The sequence below is a fragment of the Mastomys coucha genome, unplaced genomic scaffold (genome assembly GCF_008632895.1).
Source record: "Mastomys coucha isolate ucsf_1 unplaced genomic scaffold, UCSF_Mcou_1 pScaffold21, whole genome shotgun sequence".
Classification (NCBI taxonomy): Eukaryota; Metazoa; Chordata; class Mammalia; order Rodentia; family Muridae; genus Mastomys; species Mastomys coucha.
This window is the reverse complement of record NW_022196904.1, coordinates 105,006,602-105,026,981: the sequence shown is the minus strand read 5'-3', so window position 1 is coordinate 105,026,981 and position 20,380 is coordinate 105,006,602. Positions and strand designations below refer to the sequence as shown.

At 40.5% G+C, this 20,380-nt stretch overlaps 2 protein-coding genes across 3 annotated transcripts in view; one reads left to right on the top strand and one right to left on the bottom strand.

The window, feature by feature from the left end:
* Window positions 1–5,942: 5,942 nt before the first annotated feature.
* CUNH11orf58 (chromosome unknown C11orf58 homolog) lies at window positions 5,943–18,299 on the bottom strand. The gene is made up of 5 exons (XM_031387998.1): window positions 18,047–18,299; window positions 12,109–12,192; window positions 9,402–9,462; window positions 8,098–8,207; window positions 5,943–6,940 (listed from the first exon to the last, which is right to left on the bottom strand). Exons 1-5 carry the CDS (start codon window positions 18,107–18,109, stop codon window positions 6,713–6,715), a joined length of 546 nt encoding a protein of 181 aa, XP_031243858.1. The 5' UTR covers window positions 18,110–18,299; the 3' UTR covers window positions 5,943–6,712.
* Sox6 (SRY-box transcription factor 6) overlaps window positions 18,265–20,380 on the top strand; it is a 618,663-nt gene continuing 616,547 nt past the window's right edge. The window contains exon 1 of one of the 2 annotated variants that reach the window (XM_031387977.1): window positions 18,265–18,509. The gene's annotated coding sequence lies outside the window, so the exon portion shown is untranslated. The remainder of the gene's footprint in view (window positions 18,510–20,380) is intronic. The other variant, XM_031387981.1, reaches the window with a different exon arrangement.

Genomic DNA, 20,380 nt, shown 5'->3' with positions numbered 1-20,380 from the left:
GAGGAGGAGGAAGAGGAGGAGGAGGAGGAGGAGGAGGAGGAGGAGAAGGAGGAGTTGAAGGAGAAGGAGGAGGCAGCAGTGGCAGCTGCAGCAGCAGAAGCACCTAAGCTTGTGAAAGGAAACTGCAATGTAGAGAGTAGGAACACACTCTCCAGAGTGATTCATTCTTATAGAAACAATAATGCACAGCACAAATATAAGAAGATATAACAAAACAATGAAGAATCAGTGTCAGCTGAAAGAACAGAGAATTTAAAATTTTTTATTTATTTATTTTTTTAAAGATTTCTTTTTCCTACATATATCTGTGTGCCTGGTGCCCACTAGGCCAGAAGAGAACATCGGATCCCTGGAACTGGAGTTACATATGGTGGTTAGCCACCATATGGGTGCTAGGAATTGAACCTGAATCCTCTTAAAGGGCAAACAGCGCTCTTAACCTCTGAGGCATCTCTCCAGCTTCTGATCATCACACAATGCAGACTGGAATGCTAGACACTGCTTGAATGACAAGAGGAAGGAATGACAGGAATGACAGAAATGGAAATGGCATGGAGACAGCAGAGGCAGTTGGCATTTCTAAGGGGAAGGCTTGCATTTATTGAGCAGTGTATTGTAGGTTTAAGAAACCAGACTTAATCCTCTGAATTCTTTGGAAGTTCACCAAATTTGTTTTTTTTTTTTTTTTTTTTTTTTTTTTTTTTTTTTGAGACAGGGTTTCTCTGTGTAGCCCTGGCTGTCCTGGAACTCACTCTGTAGACCAGGCTGGCCTCAAACTCAGAAATCTACCTGCCTCTGCTTCCCAAGTGCTGGGATTAAAGGCAAGCACCACCACTGTCTGGCTCCAAGTTTGTTTTTTCACCAAATTTATTTTGAATAAACCAGTCAGCTGACAGTTCTCTAGCAATTTTTAAAATTTTAAATTTACTCTTATTTTGCCTGCATGCATGTATTGGCATCATGTATGTGCCTGATGCCCAGAGAGGTCGGAAGAGGGCATCAAATCTCCTAGAACTAGAGTTAGAAATGGTTGTGAACCACTGTGTGTGTGTGCTAGGAATGCAACCTTGGTCCTCTGCAAGAACAGCCAGGGCTTTAAGTGCTGATTCATCTCTCCAGCCCTATGTTCTCTACCAGTTTCACTGAGTTACATGTAACTGGAGATTGTCTGTTATCCTTTTTTATATCACCATGACAGGATACCAGACTGGTTAATTTATAAAGATTGGCATGCAGCTTAGTGGTAGAGTGCTTGCGCTTGCCTAGTGACCACACACACACACACACACACACACACACACACACAGCTTTTAGTAGAGCATTATGGGGCATGCTTATAGTTACTTTAGCCCAGGAGTTCAAGATCAGCCTGGGCAATACAGTAAGACTCCACCTTAAAAATAAAATTAGAGGCTGGGTTATATATATCTCAGTGGTGATATGCATACTTAGTGTACTGAAGTCCTGGGTTCTACCAGCTGGAATTCAAAAGAATTTTTTTTTTCTTCTAGTTCTGAGGTTGGGACACTCAAGAACACTGTCCCAACAAATGTCGAGGGTTCTGTGTGATGTAATCCATAGTGAAAGAGCAGAGAGCAAGACAGGTTTGTGGACAAGCTCTTGATGCTCTCCTGGCTTTATAGCCATCTGCCATTACACTAACTAGCTCACCAGGACAATGCTCCTGGGACCTGATCCACCTCAGCACATGTGGGTCTAGGCGTGGTTAAGGGATAGAAAGTTGCTTTACCTCGGAAGGGCATAGAATACATCTCCAGCACCAGACCATTCTCACCATCTGTTCCAGAGGGGACATTTCAAGTGTATACCATCTGAATTGCAGAGTCAACAAATCTTCCAATTTAACTTTTGTTAGGAGCCTCAAACGATTGTATTCCCCAGGACTATTGTACAAGTGGTTATAGGATGGCTAGAAGGCACTGTGTTTTCCTCCAATGAGATCTTCTAAGGTGATGAAGCTAGGAAGAAGTACCTCCAGGTACTCAGGAATGGGAGGTTTTCAGCAGAACCTCTTTCAACACTGGGGTGTGCACATCCTAGAGTGATGTTCAGAGTCACAATGACAGACACTGCTAATAAGCCAAAGGAAGAAACAAGACAAGGTTTAGAAAAAGAAGATTCTGGTGTAATCAAACTTTTGCACTGTGGTGTCAAGGGGCTGTAGAAGTCATGTTGGGGTAGACTGTAGAAAGGAATGAAGTAGGTGATAATAGAAATGGTTATTAAATTCACTGTAGGAAAGGCTGCAGAGTTCGTTCAACAGTTGAGAGCACTTGTTCTTACAGAGGACCTCTGTTCAATCCTTAGCACCCACATGGAGGCTCAGCATCATCTAGCAGCACTCAGGTCTCAGGTGGTTGTGATCACCATGTGGGAGCTAGGAATAAAACCTGCTCCCTCTACAAGAGCAACACTTTTTTTTTATTAGATATTTTCTTTATTTACATGTAAATTTCTCCATTCCCAGTTTCCCCCCTGAAAAACAAAGAAACAAAAACAACAAAAACAAGCCCCTGTTGCCTCCCCCCTCCCCATGCCTGCCACCCCACCCTCTCCCACTTATTGGCCATGGCATTCCCCTACACTGGGACACAGAACCTTTACAGGGCCGAGATCTTCTCCTCCTATTGATGATCGAATTTGCAATCCTCTTCTATACACTTGCTGCCAGAACAGTCAGACCCACCATGTGCAGTCCTTGGTTGGTGGTTGAGACCCCGGGAGCTCTGAGGGGCCATCTCTCCACCCCCACACTTGTTCTTACAGTGCTGGTGTTTTCTAGCCGCTCACCTGTAGTCTCACAGTGACTAACCAAGGCGATCAGTCTGCTGCCCTTTTATCGAGGCAAGGAAAGGCCACTCAGCACACTGTGCTCAAGTTCTTAGTTTATCATTAACAATGGAGAGAGCTGGGCTGTGTGACACCTGTCCATGCTATGACTTTAATAGGCACAAGTTCACGGAATTACAAATATATTCATTTAGGGGAGAGGGGGATGTATACCACAGTGCATGATACCTGGAGGTCACGGGCAACTTGTGGGAATTCTCAACTTCCACTACATCAGATCTGGGGCTTGAACTCAGGTTGTCTGGCTTAGGGTAAAACGTTTGTACTTGGGGAGCCAGCTAGCCAGCCCAGTTCAGAAGACAGAAGGAAAAGACATTACAGAGATAGAAAGATAAAAGAGGCTCATAACTTGTAGATTGTTTTTTAATATAAGAATAAGACATCAAGTGTAGAGCTGGGCGTGGTGACACACACCTTTAATCCCAGCACTTGGGAGGCAGAGGCAGGAGGATTTCTGAGTTCGAGGCTAGCCTGGTCTACAGAGTGAGCTCCAGGACAGCCAGGGCTACACAGAGAAACCCTGTCTCGAAAAACCAAAAAAAAAAAAAAAAAAAAAAAAAAAAAAAAAAAACATCAGGTGTAGCATCACCTACATGCCCTTAATCAACACTCAAAAGTCAGAAGCAGGAGGACCCTTTAATTCCAGGACAGCCAGAGATAATTTGTCTACAAAATACAAAACACCCTACAGATGAACAAAAAGAATTGAAGTTGACAGAGTCACAGGCACTGTGAGGTCTTCCAGTGTTTCTCACTGGCCTGTTGATCTTTTTCCAGAATAACCTGCAGGCCATCTAAAGGTGGTAGGACCTTAGCAGGAAGGTGTGACCTTGAAGCCAGTGGCTGACCTTGAACCGAGAGCAACTGAGACCTGCATTTCAGTAGTGACAGAGCAGCAAGGGACATCCCTGTGTGCTTACTTGGTAGCAGAAAATTACCTTCCCCATTTGAAGGGCGATCCAACTTTGTTTTCTTTCTTTAAAAAAAAAAAAAAAAAGATTTTATATATGTGAGTACGCTGTCACTGTCTTCAGACACACCAGAAGAGAGCATCAGCCCCCATTACAGATGGTTGTGAGCCAACATGTGGTTGCTGGGATTTGAACTCAGGACCTCTGGAAGAGCAGTTGGTACTTTTTTTTTTGGTTTGGATTTTCTTTCTTTTTTTTTGGCTTTTCGAGATAGGGTTTCTCTGTGCAGTTCTGGCTGTCCTGGAACTCACTCTGTAGACCAGGCTGGCCTCGAACTCAGAAATCTGCCTGCCTCTGCCTCCCAAGTGCTGGGATTAAAGACGTGCGCCACCACGCCCGGCTAGTTGGTGCTCTTAACCACTTAGCCATCTCTCCAGTCCCAACTTTGTTTTCAAACTTTTGTTTTCACTGGACATTTCTACTTCTTCCATTCACCCACGTGTTAAGTATCTAGAAGGCTTTTAGTTACTACAAATGACATGAATTTTAGTCACTAAGGGGCAGCCATTCTTTTATCGATGCAAGAAAAGGCCCTGTTAGGAGCGAACCTCTGGGTGCAAACTTGGGACAAGGACAGTTCTGGATGAAGTCACTAGTATGGAAAATCATAACCTTTCCACTGTGTCCAATTGTTCAAAAGCAATTTGTATTCTTTTTCATTTAGTGTGTGCTCAGCTGCCATAGCATGTGTCTAAGTTTAGAGGACAATTCAAAGAGGTTGGTTCTTGACTTCTACCACATGGGTACTAGAGAGCAAACTCAGGTCAAGGGCAGGACTGCCAGCCAGTGCCTCTACCCACTGGGCTGACTTCCTGAATTTTTAAAAACTAGGTACAAGATGGCATATCAGGTCTTTTGTTTTCATGTTGTTAAAGTTCCTTGCTATTCATTCATATAAGATAGGCAAGGTGGTTAATGTGGTGTAGGGACTACAGGCTGCAGGGCCTCATGGACCAATACTCCAGATCCTATTCTCTGAGTTTTGTGTTCAGTGGTTAGACATGGATTAATTAAAATAGAAAACATTGTAAATAGCCCTGCACGTTTAACAGTGAGTTGGTGGAAATGCTTTAAAACCTCCCTGATCTTCCTTCCATTCTTTTGTGGTACTGAGGACGTGGCCTTTACAAATGCTAGTGAAGCGCCTGCCCAGGCAGCTGGTTTTTCCAGCTTCCCTTATTATTTTTGAGATAGTCCTTCTATGCAGCTTCCTATGACCTCAGGGCAATCAGCTCAGCCTCCCTAGCACTAGGATATCTGGCCAGCATCCTTAAGGTATTGCTCTTAAGTGGTGTTTTGCCTCCTCTGATGTTTGTTTGTGCACCATGTATGCCTGGTGCCTGTGGAGGTAGGAAGGGCACATTGGATTCCTTGGAACTGGAATTAGCTGTAAGTTGCCATGTAGGTGAACCCAGATTCTCTGGAAGGACAGCCAGTGCTCTTAATCACTGAGCCATCTCTCTAGCTTCTCATCTATTCTTAAACATAAATTAGTTTTTAGTTTCTACTTAAATTAACTATAATGTGCAATCCCAGAGGCTGGATTTGAAAAGTCAGTGTTTAAGCTAAAGCCAAACTTCTTCAAGGTATTTTACACACACTGCTGATCATCCAGACAATACTTATATGGGAAGTACCTACTTGTAAAATGTGAGGAATTAAAAAACAAAACAAAAAGGCCCTTTGGGTGAAAATGCAAAACGTAGTCTGTAAATCAGAAACCAGTTGCTGTGTCACCATATTTCAACTTTCAAAAGAGCAGCTTTACAGAGTGCAGCTCATCAGGCACACACTGCAGTCTGATATGTAACAGATCAATTCTAATACAGGCTGCATTCTCATCTTTAAGCCCATTAAAAATGTGACAATTATTCAAACCTCCATCTGCTACCTCACAATGCACCCATGTAAACTGCTGTACAAACCAAGAAGAGAACAGATGAGTCCCGCCTCACCTTCTGGCAGCAGCAGTCACCTGGTGATGCTTCCTCGTAGCCGTCAGTCTAGAGAAGATGGTAAGATGAACATGGTTTCCTACTTCTTACTCAATAAGCCTGCTCCCCATTTACAGACAATGAGGATAAAGGCATCACAATCAAATATGGGAAACTGCTTTCTCTTTATTTAGACCTTAGGAGGAAAAAATGAACTTTGGTCACATAGTACCTTAAAAAAAAATCCAGTTTTACATATTTCTAAATACACAGGACTAAATGAGCAGAGAAATAATTTCTTCTGTAAAAACTGGCCAAATTTTATCAAAACTTTACTATACAGTGAAATCAAATTATATAGACATTTCTGGGTTTGCAACCTTTGAATGATGTGACAGAGCACTTTCACAATCAGTGTCCCATGCTTGCTGTAGTCCAAGAGCAGAGACTAACACAAGCATGGACTGTCAACAATGGTCTGCAGCATGGCTGGTGGCAGCCAATCCATGGTGGACAGGTCTACTTTAACAAAATATAGTCAAGGGAACACATCACAGTATCAAATGAATTATGTAAGAGAAAGAGAGGAATAACCCAAAAGATGAAGATGAAAGAGCTACCACAGACAAAGCAAGTGTCCCCCATAATGCACCTACAGGGGAAACGGTGGGAAGAGGGCAGACAATGCTAATATGAAAGGAAGCTGAGTACAGTATTTATTTCTCATTTTATACAACTCTGACTCTTTACAAAAATGGTTATCATCATGCCTGGAGAAATGTAACCCACGGCATTTGAAAGCAAACACTCTTTGTAGTTATTTAAAAGGGCCTTTTTAAAAATTATAATACAAAGGTCTGTGCTCTATAAGCAGTCCTCCACTGTGCATTATAACAATAAGGCTTACTTTTAATACAAAGACTAAGTGTTTGGTAGTTAGGAGCCACTGGACTTGACAAACATCATCTTATAATTGCTCTTCACATCTTTTTTGCTCTTCGGGTCTTCTGTGTCATCAGGATGCTCAGCAGCATGGAGCTCTTCTGCAGACTCCTCCTTCTCAGACTCAGAATCACTGTCCGAGTCATCTGGACTCTCAGCATCAGGGGAGTCTTCCTCATCATCATCTCCAGCCACATCACCTTCTCCATCATGATCTTCTACCTAAAACATCAACCAAAGGCCTATGAAGGAAAAACAAGCACCACTGGCCAGTACAGAAACTGGGAACTGGGACTGGTCTTAATTTTTGTCTATCTTAAAAACAGCTCACTTAACTCAGGAGGCAGAGGCAGGTGGATCTCTATGAGTTCAAGTTCCAGTAGGGGTTACACAGTGAGACCCTGTTTCAAAATACACTCCCAAAGAAAACCCCTCAAAGCAGTCCACTTAATAGTACTAGATCAATATTTCATAGACAAATTAAACCCCTGGCTGCTGAGGGAAAGCCTGAGGATAGCCACTCCAGGCTTTAAAGAAACCTTCTCAGGAACATGCTGTTGTTTCCCTCTTCTAGCTTGAAATTTTCTGCTTTTCTCTTCCTGAAACTGCATCTGTTAGTAATTTACACCACACCAGTCATTATTACACATTGGTACTTATTACAGAGACCAGTCAAGAAACAGCTAAGAAATAAACCTAAGTCAGAATTTTAAACTTACATGAAAGATTTTATCTTATAAGCATTTATTCATATCTATTAAAGGTTTGCCTAGGTTAAGTAAAATTTACCCTAAACCAACATTAGAAAACTCTTTTTTTAGCCTTTTTTAAAAAAAGATTTATTTATGTATTTTATGTATGAGTACATTATTGCTCTCTTCAGACACACCAGAAGAGGGCATCAGATCCCATTACAGATGGTTGTGAGCCACCATGTGGTTGCTGGGAATTGAACTCAGGACCTCTGGAAGAACAGTCAGTGCAAAGTCAGTGCTCTTAATCGTTGAGCCATCTCTCCCGCCCCTAGAAGACTCATTTTAACTCCTTAAGAACATTTGCTGCCGGGCAGTGGTGGCGCACGTTTTTTAATCCCAGCACTTGGGAGGCAGAGGGAGGTGGATTTTTGAGTTCGAAGCCAGCCTGGTCTACAGAATGAGTTCCAGGACAGCCAGGGCTACAGAAAGAAACCCTGTCTTGGAGAAAAAGAAAAAAGGAAAAAAAAAAAAGATTATTTCCTGACTCTCTAGTGACAGAGTCATGCTGAAAGACTGTTTTAAGTAGCTGACAAGAAAGTACTCTCTCTATTAGGGTTCTCGGCTGCTCTGGCAGCCCAAATATCAAATGGAAAGGGATCATGTCCTAGTCGTGCACAGTCATACCTCACTGAAGCCGAGCCCGCAGTGCCGCCGGTACCGTCCTGACAGTTTGCTGTCCATGCTCTGCTGATACTGAGACTCCAGCTCTTCGTTAATTTTCTTGTCTTCTTCCCCTGCGTGTCCATTGTACTTTGGTTATGATTCAGTCAAATCAACAAAAACATTTGATTACACAAAAAGACCCACAAAACAGAGGCTATTCTATTCAGGGCTGAGTTCTCTAACTGGGACTGACTTCACAATGCATTCTGAGGAGAGTTTCTGTAGCACAATTGTCATGTACTAAACAACATAGTAGCCAACAGACATATTTATGACTACTTAGGAGCCAACCTTCTAAATTAAGTGTCTAATGATCACTCTGAAGGTTCTCTCCAAGTGATCTAAAAACCTCCAGGAAACAAGAGCATCTGTTTCTGAACAGAGAGAACAAAACTGAGCAATTCTGCTCAGAGCATGCAAGGTCATCTCAGGGTGGCCTGGTCACACTTCTTGGTGCCTGTCTTTGCTTCTCAGTGAATAGAAACAAATAAACTAAAAACCCAAGTTATTTAATATGCAACATTTGTATGTTTGCACTTACTCTGCACTAACGGCCCTGTGAACCCCACTTAAAATGGATCATCCCCAGCAGTCTGTACTCAAGACTAGGCACAGTGCTTTAGTGTATAAACACAAAAGCAATTTTAGGTTCCAATCACAAATTTCTGTGCTTCAGATTATTTTCTTCATAGAGCTTGCAATGTCTTTGGCATCATTATCTAGTGAGCACAGCAAGGACTGTCACGGTCTTTCATGCATTGATGTCATTTTACTTTGCTACAATTCCCAATTTTAAAAGAGGAAGTATTAAATGCCCAAATGCCTTTCCATTTTGCAAAGCTGATGATGTTCTGCCTTATGGAACAATGCTAATCATTCTGAAATAACTAATGTCAGAAAAATGAGAGATCAAATGATTTCTGAAATATACTACATAAGATAGGTCACATGAAGTTAAATGATTTAGTTAAAATTTTTGTTACATTTAGTTTAGATTATGCTGTTAATAACAATCAAGATTTTGTTTACTTTCCAGCAGACTGAATTAAAATCCAATTCATTTGCAGTTTTTATTAAAAATTTTTCCCCATATATTTTTTTTTCCTTTTCTGGTGCTGCAAAGCCAGGGCTATTAACTATGCTAGGCAACTGTTTTACTAATAGAATTTATTTCCCTTGAAATGCTTTAATTAACAGAACTATGCACAGAAAAGCCCAAAATAATATAGATCTAGCACTTCTATTTTAATTATGTTTTTCCTCACCTGTTCGGAAGTGAGATGTTGATTTGTGATCTCCTATAACAAGGCGGCCAGTGTGTTCTTTCTGTAGGAAGGTAGAAAATATATTAAAACTTGGAATTGCTCATTCAATATAATTACTGGGTGTTCACTATAATGCAGTGGAAACTATTGCAGGCTTCTGGAATATTCTGAAGACTAAGGCATAAATCAAGATCTCTGTCTTTATGGAATTACATACTAGCAAGAGGAAAGATTAGAAAGAGATAGACAAATGTAAACAGTGAATTATACGATGCCGGAAGGTAGTGCCATTGAAACAAAGCAGAGAATACGGTGACAGAAAACTCAAAGGGGTAGAGATCAGGTTCCAATATTTTGAGACAAGGTCTCACTATGTAGACCAGGCTGGCCTTGAACTCATAAGAGATCTACCTGCATCTGTCTCCCAAGTGGTAGGATTAAAGGCAAGCACCACATGCCTGTCCCAGGCTGGAATTTTAAATGATACATAATGAGAAAATTAAGTGAGCCCAAGGATTTTCTTTCCTGCTGAGTGTGTGTTGTCATTTTGTCATGGTCCCTTGCCCCCATCTCAACACTGGTTTCTCTATGTGGCTCTGACTGTCCTGGAAATTATTCTGTAAACCAGGCTGGCCTGCAACTTAAGAGATCTGCCTGCCTCTGCCTCCTGAGTGCTGGGATTAAAGGCATGTGCTACCATCATGCCTACACCCTCTGAATTTCTTAAAACTTTTTTTTTCTTAAAACTTTTTCTACACCGGGCTGTGGTGGCATGCACATGCCTTTAATCCCAGCACTTGGGAGGCAGAAGCACTCGGATTTCTGAGTTTGAGGCCAGCCTGGTCTACAGAGAGAGTTCCAGGACAGCCAGGTCTACACAGAGAAACCCTGTCTCAAAACAAAAAAATTTTTTTTTCCAACAATCTCTTTCTGCCTCAAGAATATTTTAGAAAGCAAGCAAGCAAACAAACAAAATAAAAACAAGAAAATCCTCCCCAAGACCCCCCAAAACTTATGTAGATCGAAAGCAAAATAACAGACCTATCATGTACCAAGTAATAGAAAATGAAAATGAACATTACTATTTACAATATACCACAATTAACTAGCTAGTTCTTCATTAGATTACAATAAACCCTCAATTTCAACCTGTCAAAGGTAGACTTTAAAACAATGTAATACAAAACATAAAAATACTTTGATTCAAAGACACTACATAATTAGTTTCTTTATGTTAGTTCAGTCCACTCTTTATAGTTCCCATTTCATTTCCTAAAGTAAAGAAAGGATCCATGAAGAAGGAAAGATTAAATCTACTTCCAAAGCAACATTAAAAAGCACCTGTGGAGACACATATATGTCTTCCTGTTTCTCCCACATAAGGACACATTTAAGCTCCATCTCCATCCCTTTAGGCAAAGATTTACATGATGATGGTAGAAAGCCCATTAACTGGTTACCAAATTTTACAGATTCTGTTAGGATGTTTTTGGTACCATCAGAATTTTCATCCTAGTACTTGATTATGTCCCCTAAATTATTACTTCATATACCTTTAACAAATCTTCTATTTGTAGATGCCAAGAGAAAGTTGTGTACTATGAAAAACTACAAATCATCAGGAAGCAAGGATCATTGATTCACTACAGAAATGCTTCCTGACAATTCTGTGAGGGTCTGCACTCCTCAGCCCCTCTCTACTCAGAACCCTCTACTGGGAGCTGAGCTTGCAGATCTGCCCACTACTATTTCTAGAAGCTTTCTTACAAAGTCAGAGATAACTGGCCAGCCACCTCTGTATGACCCCTCACACTAATGACTCTGTTAGTTTCAGTTTCTTTCAATGCATAACAGTCACCATGTCACCGCACAGAACAGTGCTGGCATGTATAAGATAATCAGTAACTGCTGGTGAAATGCACCAGGGCTTCCAGTGTACAACAAAGACAAAGGGTTGAGGTTTATCTTGGGGTGCTGAAAAGAAGAAAATGCTCTCCTAATGCTTTCAAATGTAGTTTGTAAAACAAAACTGCTAGGAAAAGACAGGATTTTAAAGAGTGCTTTCTGGCTTTCTTTTTTTTTTCTTAAAGATTTATTTATTATTATATGTAAGTACACTGTAGCTGTCTTCAGACACACCAGAAGAGGGCATCAGATCTCATTACAGATGGTTGTGAGCCACCATGTGGTTGCTGGGATTTGAACTCAGGACCTTCGGAAGAGCAGTCGGTGCTCTTAAGCGCTGAGCCATCTTACCAGCCCAAGTGCTTTCTTAGCACCTATAACTACACATATAATTAAACTCGGGTGTATTACAAGATACAGGCAGCATTCCTAAAATTAGGCCTCTGATAAGGAATATTCCCTTGGCTGCTACTTTAAGGGCTATGAAATACAGACTTGTGACTTTGGGCAGCAGCTATAACTGCTTAGAAATAAATGCCTTCTATGAAAGCCATCAGGCAGCAAGCAATCAGCAGAGTTTACACAAATCCAATTTTCTTCTATACAGTCCCTTACCACATTGCCAAAGGTGCAGAAAAGCCCAGACTGGTTCAGAAATAGTATAAACTGAAATGTTTGGTTACGCTAGGAGTATTTCCCAAAGCCAAAAATAAGTCAAGTCCCAAGGTGCCCCATCCTCCTCACTTAGCCATATAAACACAGTACTGTTTTAAAAAGATAAAAACAAACACACAATGCTTACCTTTCCTGCACCCATAAGTCTCAAGAACTTCTGTTTTCTTTCTTCATTGCCCAAGTCTGCTGCCTCCCAATTGCTAGATCCAAGCTGCAAGACATTAGTTATCTTGGTTTTTGTTTCTGCATTTACAAATACTAAATATTTACAGTCAATCTCTAACTCCAAGTTTTCTTCTGCCAGTTTAACTGGGACTCGTGGTTTTTAGAAGTTAATCAACGTATCACACCTGAGTTCTGCTAGGCTTCCTTCCCTCACCTCATGGCAGAACCCTTCATTTTGTTACAGCCACAGCTCTGTCACTAAAGCCTGAAAATGCCAGCCATCACACAGGGTGCTCATATATTACTGTGTACACACTCCTGTGGGTCCCGAGCTCCAAGATGCAAATCTGTGACACCTACTGCCCTACATCAAGCTATAAAGGGGACTAGAGCACTCAATACCAGAAGGCTGCCAGGACTGTTAAACAAAGCTTTAAAAATTCTGGGTTTGGCCGGGCAGTGGTGGCACATGCCTTTAATCCCAGCACTTAGGAGGCAGAGACAGGCGGATTTCTGAGTTTGAGGCCAGCCTGGCCTACAGAGTGAGTTCCAGGAAAGCCAGGGCTATACAGAGAAACCCTGTCTCAAAAAACAAAAAACAAAAAAAACCAACAAAAAAAAAGTTCTGGGTTTGGGCCAGTGAGATGGCTCAATGGGAGAAGGTGCTTGTTGCCTAGCCTGACAATCTAAGTGTGACCCTTGGGATTCCCAAGGTGGAAGGAAGGAACTGACTCCCATGTAGTGTGACATGGATTTATGCTGAGTGTACATGTATATACACGTGTATACATACACAAAAAATGTAATAAGTCATTCAAAAATATACTTTGCTGATATTCTAAGGAATAGCACGTCATCATAATCTTTCAGGTTTTTTGTTTGTTTGAGAAATTCCAACTATTTATTAGACCCAAAATGTTATAAATTTTATTGTTAGAAATATTCCAAAGAACAAAAATAAAGTTTACTCAAAAAAAAAAAAAGACTAAAATTCATTGTATCTTTAAGTAACAATGGGTCACTGAACCCTTTTGTCAATTTAAGTACTATAGGGTCATAATAACTATATTTTCCTCTACATTTTGAAACAAATGTAAGATTTCATTATAAACTGTTAACCACTTGCAGTCATACTAAGAATGACTAAAAGTAAGGAAACAGAAAAAAGAAAACTCTTTGCACTATATTGTGTCAAATACTTTACTGTCAAAATGTCCAGTCATCTGTTGTGTACAATTTTCAATTTTTACCCAAAAGAAGAAAACGGACAAAAGGCATTTTAGAACTAAGATTTTTAAAAAAGAAGAGGGCCAGAGAGTTGTCTCAGTGGTTAAAAGTAGTAAGTACTCTTTAGAGAACCTGGGTTTGATTCCCAGCATTGATACGGCAGTTTACAACTGTCTGTAACTCCCGTTTTGGTAAATCCTCTTCTGGCCTCCATGGGTACAATGCATACACTTGGTGCACAGACATATTTGTAAGCAACATGCTTATACACGCAAAAATTAATAATAAAAAAAGCAAAATAGCAGGTAGTATAGAATTATAGGCTAAAAATGAGGACGAAGTTCTATGCAAATAACTCAGGCTGATTCTTTGTATAATAAACGACTAGATGAGTTTTTCTAACCCACCAATCAAGGGAGACAAAACAGGAATAAAGAACATGGTACCCTCATCCAGAAAGCCACTCAACGGGAAAGGCTCCGTTTTGCAGAAAGAGTTTCATTTTGCAAGAAGAGCTGGGGCCATCTCATTTTCCTAAAAGGATGCTTGCCTTTTACTTCATCTTTAATTATATGTATACAACAGTTACTTGATTTGTAATGGGCAAAGGCTGAAGACAGGTGTGCATACAAAGGTGACTAAAAGAAAAAGATGATAAAGAAATGAAGACATTCATTGGATTGACCATTCTAACTAAAATATAATAAAAAATGTTTTATAATTATGGAGCAAAAGTGAAAAACCTCCAACACAAAATGGTAAGTCCTCAGTTTTCAAAGAATCCAAGTATTACATTTTGACTACAAAAATACAAGAAATAGAAGTGATGAGAAAGCTAAAACCTATTAGAAATAGATGAGCAATCTTTAACCAGATGTTCTAGTTGATACATGACACCAATGAGCAATCAGCTATATCCATAGGATGCCAACTCTTTGGGTTTAAGACTGTTAAAAATCAGAAACTGATAGATTTGCTATTGTTAAATTTAGATTAAAATTCCGAGTAGTCATTGATAGTCTCCTTTTATTTTTCTGAAAATTATGAATAAAATATACAAAATTTTTAAAACAAGGAGAACAATTTCTGGGCATACGAGGGTTAAAGCACTTGTTCTTCTAAATTACATTTGGTGATGAGATTATATGTTCTTGTAATTTTGGCTGCCTAAGTTACAAATCTCTATTCCTTTCCATGACTGCAGATCTTTTTATAGATCAATTAGTTCTATTTCTAGCTCATTATAATAAAGTACCACTATTACCAGTTCTTATTCTCACTAAACCACTTGTTCTATGAGCCAAGACTGACATTTAACTTAGTTTTGATTCCTTATTGACTAAGACTTTTCAGAAGTCTATTTTATGACTGGTGTGGTTGCCCATCTATAATCATGAGATGAAGGCAGCAGTGTTCTGAGTCTTGGAGCTACCCAGAAAATTCAATACTAGCCTCAGATATACAGTAGCCTTGAATCGAAATCCCAATGGCTGGGGACACAGTTCAGTAGTAGAGAACTTGCTTAGCATGTATGAGGTCGTGGGTTTGACTCCCCACACCTAAAACCAAACTAAACTACCACTACCAACAAAAGAAACCATCTCAACAATGCACAAAGAGCTATATACAGGTTAAAAATCTAATATGAAAACTTGAAAAGCTGTGACTCCAAAAATTCTTTTGAATGTTAACATGGCACAAACTATTCAACCTGACCTTACAAGGAACTCAGTAGTGGTAGGTGCACTCACAATATTGTGTATAGTTACCTTCAGGCACATTTGTGAATGCATGAAATAGGTCAATCTTTTACCTATATTCAGACCTTATCCTCAAGATAGTTCATTATAAATATGCAAATATTCCCAAATCCAATAAATTCTGAAACCTGAAACACTCTGGTTCTCAGCCTATGGGGCACTCAATATGTAGCCTTCTTTAACTTACAAATAACCTTCCATTCACATTCCCTCTAGAGCAATGGTTCTCAACCTGTGAGACTCCTTTGGGGGTGGCATATCAGATGTTTACACTATGGTTCATAACAGTAGCAAAATTACAGTTGTGAAGTAGCAATGAAAAAAAATTTTTTAAAAGAGTTATTTATTTTATTTACATGAGTATATTATAGCTGTCTTCAGACATACTAGAAAAGTGCACCGGACCCCATTACAGATGGTTGTGAGACATCATGTAGTTGCTGGGAATTGAACTCAGGACCTCTGAGAAGAGCAGGCCGTGCTCTTAATCATTTAGCCATCTCTCCAGCCCTCAATGAAAAATTTTATGACTGGGGACCACCACAACATGAGGAACAGATTTAAAGGGCTCAGCATTAGGAAGAACCACTGCTCTAGAGCTGCTCACAGTCCAGGCAAGCAAACCAATGGGCAGGTAATAAAGGGCACTAAGGCTCAGGAACTGCATCAGCTGCTCCCATGCTCTGGCCACAACTTCTGCTTCTTTTACACATACTGCACGGGGCTAAATTAGCTCGTGTTCCACGAACCACAGTTGTAGAACTGCAAAAAGCTAAAAACACAATTATCTAAAATCCAACTTTTCCAACATCCCCTTCTATTACAAGAATGTACTCAGGCTGGGGTTGTAGCTTACACATAAGGCCCAGGTTTCAATGACCAGCACACACATACCCAACAAGAACATAGCAGCAAACATCTTAACAACATTTTTACCTAAGTAACTCTATTTTTACAATCTCTAATTTTATTTTTTTTAATGCATTGTTGTTCTTTTTTGGTTCTTCCTTTCCAAGAACAGCAAGCACATTTCCAAAATATTACATTCTGAAACACAGTGCCTAACGAGTATTTGTAATTCTCCCACTCTGATAAAACAGCTTTCATTATCTATTTCAACCAAACCAATGAAACCTTAAGCTCTTTTCACTATTCCTCATATACATATCCCACTTAAAATTACTTCTATGTCACCCTTCCCTAGTAGTGAATTCTGAAATACCTATTTCTAGTATCTTCTGGTTTTGTTGCCCTCAATTATGCATCAAATCACTGATCCAAAAAACCTTGCAGCAGATACTAACACATAACTGATAGTTGATTTTCTAAAATTACCAGGTGTATCTTGAAAATATAGATGAGCTAAACAAACAAACAAAAATATCAAGCAAGGTAATATCCAATTAGCAGTAAAAATAATAAACATATACAACAGAAACTGAGTTAAGAAAACCACTGTTAAGGGACAAGTTACTGTATATAGGATAACATTAACAATACAATCATCTTTATGATAGTATAGGCAAAAACTCAGGTCCCAATCTTGAAATGCAACTATAATCACCTATAAATCGACTATAAAGACAACAGTTATAGGATTCGAAATATATCAAAGTTCACCTGGCTCAAAAGTTGTTTTATTTCTGAATCTATCAAAGCAAGCATGTGTGACATTCTAGTAATCAATTCACAGTTGATATTGGGAGGAAAACAATGTAACAGCTCCTTTAGATCTAAAGTTTAGATCACTAAAAAACTAGACAAATTCCTAACAATGTAGAATGACTGTATTAACAATGTAAGATCTAAATTCCAGTAGCAGGGAAGACAAGGGACATGAATTAATCTCACAGACAACCAGCCATTTCTCCACTCTTTTTTAATTGATTACTAATATTCCTTACAAGACTAAAATTTATTCTATTAATTACTATTCTGGTCCTCACCCATCTTCCAACCAAAGGAGTGTGGTTCTTAGTATTCTCTCATTAACTACAAAATAATTCAGGGAACCTTTTATGGCTCACAAAGGACTTATGAAAAACATCAAATTGCACTAAAAATTACAATTTTGAAGCTGACAGTGTATGAGTAAGCGAGACCAGCTTTCATCCGTCTCAAAGATGACTTCCTCACGTTCCCTTCCCACTAATTTCCCCATCAATGTTTCCAAAGGATTTCATTATAGAGGAACCTAATTTTACAAGTTACCTGCAGTTTCCACGACACTATGCTAGAGCTAAGACAAATATAAACATCCTCTTTATTAACCTTTCAATTTCAGATGCTGGAATTGCAGTCAGTATTTAACAGGTTATAAGGGACAATTTATTAGTTAAACTGAAAAGCTGAAGGCATGAGAGGACAGGAAAAAGGTATTTGACATCAAAGTGAGTTTCTAGGTCTCACTCTCTGACCTCGACATTATTCCATTACCAAACTGTCTACCACAATCTTCGGCTTAATATTGGTCTCTGTATATTATGAATGGTGTAGTAAAGGGCAGCAATTATCAGTACATAGCAAAAATTGATTCGGGCTGGAAAATTTGTCCAAATGTGACTGAACATTTCGCCATTGTCAGCGGATTTATTTAGGTTTTAAATCAGGGGTATGACATATCTATCCTGAAATGACTAAGAAATGGGCTTCACCGGTCCCTCAAAATGCAAAGACATCTGGATTAAGCTCTTTTTCCTTCTCGACCCTTCTCAGAATTTTTCCTTCCTCAACCCCCCTTCCTACGCAGGTCTGGATCTCAGCTCAGGGCCTCTTCAAACCTTCAGATTCTAGTAAGAAAAGGAAGACATCCCTCGTTGCGCCCCCTTCCTTCGGGCGCTTCTGCCTCCATCCACCCTTCCCGGCCTACCCCAGCCTTCACTAGGCCTCAAACCCTCATCCATTGTTATTTACATCGTCGTCGGGGGAGGCTGAACGTTTCACCCCGTGCGGGTGAGACTCCCGGGCAGCACTCATCGTAGCTGGGATCCCGACGGGGATATGCCAAACAGACTCGCAGTTCTCCTTAAACGCGACACCAGCAGCCCTCACCCAGCCGCCGAGACCAAGCAGCGCCACTCCAGAACGCAGAGCCCCTCCGGGCCTTCTCCGCCACAGGCGTCACTGCTGCGGCCGCTCGCCACCCTGGAGCACACCGGGAGTTGTAGTTTTTTGAACTCACACTTTACTGGCCTGACTAAGGCGTCTTCAGTGACTTAAACTACAATTCCCAGGAGGCCGAGCGAAGCATCTCGCGCGGCGTGGCGGGAGTGCCCTCGGAGGCTACGCTTTCTTCGGCGTGTAGAGGGAGCTTTCCCGCGGATGGGTATGACGGTGGTCGTTGGTGGAGAACTTCGTTGCCACAGACAGGCCTAGAGTGGGTTTTCGCCTTTTTTGTGTGTGAGGTTTTGCCCTGTTAGCAAACACATTCATCATAGTTACACACGTAGATTTAAATGTAATGTTTGAGGCTTTTTGAATACGAGTTCTCTGCCCAAAACAAAAACCTTTTAAAACATGGCTTCTTTCCCCACCCTAATGTGGTCTCTATTGCTCGCACGGGATATTCTGACTAACTTCTCTCCTGTCCTCTCCTCTCCTGTCCTCTCTTCTCCCCTCCCTTTCCCTCCCCTCCCCTCTTCTCTTCTCTCCTGTGTCTCTCCCCCGCCCCTCTTCTCTCCTATGTCTCTCCCCCGCCCCTCTTCTCTCCTATGTCTCTCCCCCCCTCCTCTCTACCCCCCTCTCCTCTGTCTCTACCCCTCTCCTCCTTCCTTCTCACTGAAAAGAGTTCAGTATGATACTGAAGGCTTGTTAATTGTTTGTTTTTTTAAACAGGCCCACCCCTCAGGAATTGTGGACTGGTTTCCACAGGGCTTAGTGTATTCTAGGTAGGAATGACCCCTTTCCTAAGGTAGATGTTATTTGGAACTTCATCGACTTAAGTCTCTCTGCTAGAAAATCCTGTATCTTTTTTATTTTTCTTGGGGGAGGGGTGTGAGTTTCCTATATAATAAACCCCTTTAAAGTTATAATACAGTAGCACTCTCAACCTTTTTCAGCTGTCCCCTCAATCTAGTTCCAAGAGACCACCACCCTTAGGATAGATAACTTCTCTGCTCTTCCCATTTGCAATCCTGTTTTTGTTTCCTTTTCCCCCAATTTCCCTGTCCCTTTCCCAGCCACAACAATGACTAAGCTTCCTGCAAGATCTTGTAGCCCAGTGTTCAGATATTGAAGATAAATGTCTGTACATATAGCTGAATTTTCATCCACAGTTGAACCTGACACTGTCAAGATGACTTTCCTTTACTTATTCTGAAGCTTTCCAGCCTTGATTTAAAAAGATTTTTAAAGTATAAACAAATGCTATGACAGTACATGTCTAAGTCTCCACACTGAGTGGTCTATGAAACTCCTATCGGCTTCTGTGGTCAGCAGTTACTCTAGTTGAACTGCTTGTACTGAAGCATCACTTTCCTAATTTCAGATGAGGATGAACCATTGATAGAACTGTGCCCAAGGTGAGGCCTGGCTATGCCTGTAAACCTAGTATCTGGGAGATGATGAAGGAAGATCAGAAGTTTAAGATCTTCTTCTCCTATATAATGTGTTGTCGGTCAGCCTAGGCTATGGTGAGAGCTCCTCTCAAAAATAAAACAAAACAAAACACAAAACTAAATAAAAGCAGCACCCCCCAACATCAGAGCTTAGAACTATGTACACTGAGAAGACAGTTTTTTAATTTATGCAGTCATAGATCCATTCCTTTATTTTTGAAGCAGAGAACAGCTTTTTATTTTTTGTTTTTTTGTTTTTGTTTTTGTTTTTTTGAGACAGGGTTTCTCTGTGTAGTCCTGGCTGTCCTGGAACTCACTCTGTAGACCAGGCTAGACTCAAACTCAGAAATCTGCCTGCCTCTGCCTCCCAAGGACTGGGATTAAAGGCGTGTGCCACCACTGCCTGGCTAGTAAAATATTTTAAGTCTAGTGACTAAGCAACTACTTCTAAAAATATTTTCCTCATAGGTTTGTTCCTTTATTGTGGTTTAACACAGAAATAACAGATTAGTTTGTGTTTTGCTTGGTTAGACTTACTAAATATGGTTCCAACTGTATTTTTATATAATTTATTTAAAAGCTATTCTCAAGCCAGGCAGTGGTGGCACATGACTTTAATCCCAGTGCTTGGGAGGCAGAGACAGGCAGATTTCTGAGTTCGAGACCAACCTGGACTACAGAGCGAGTTCCA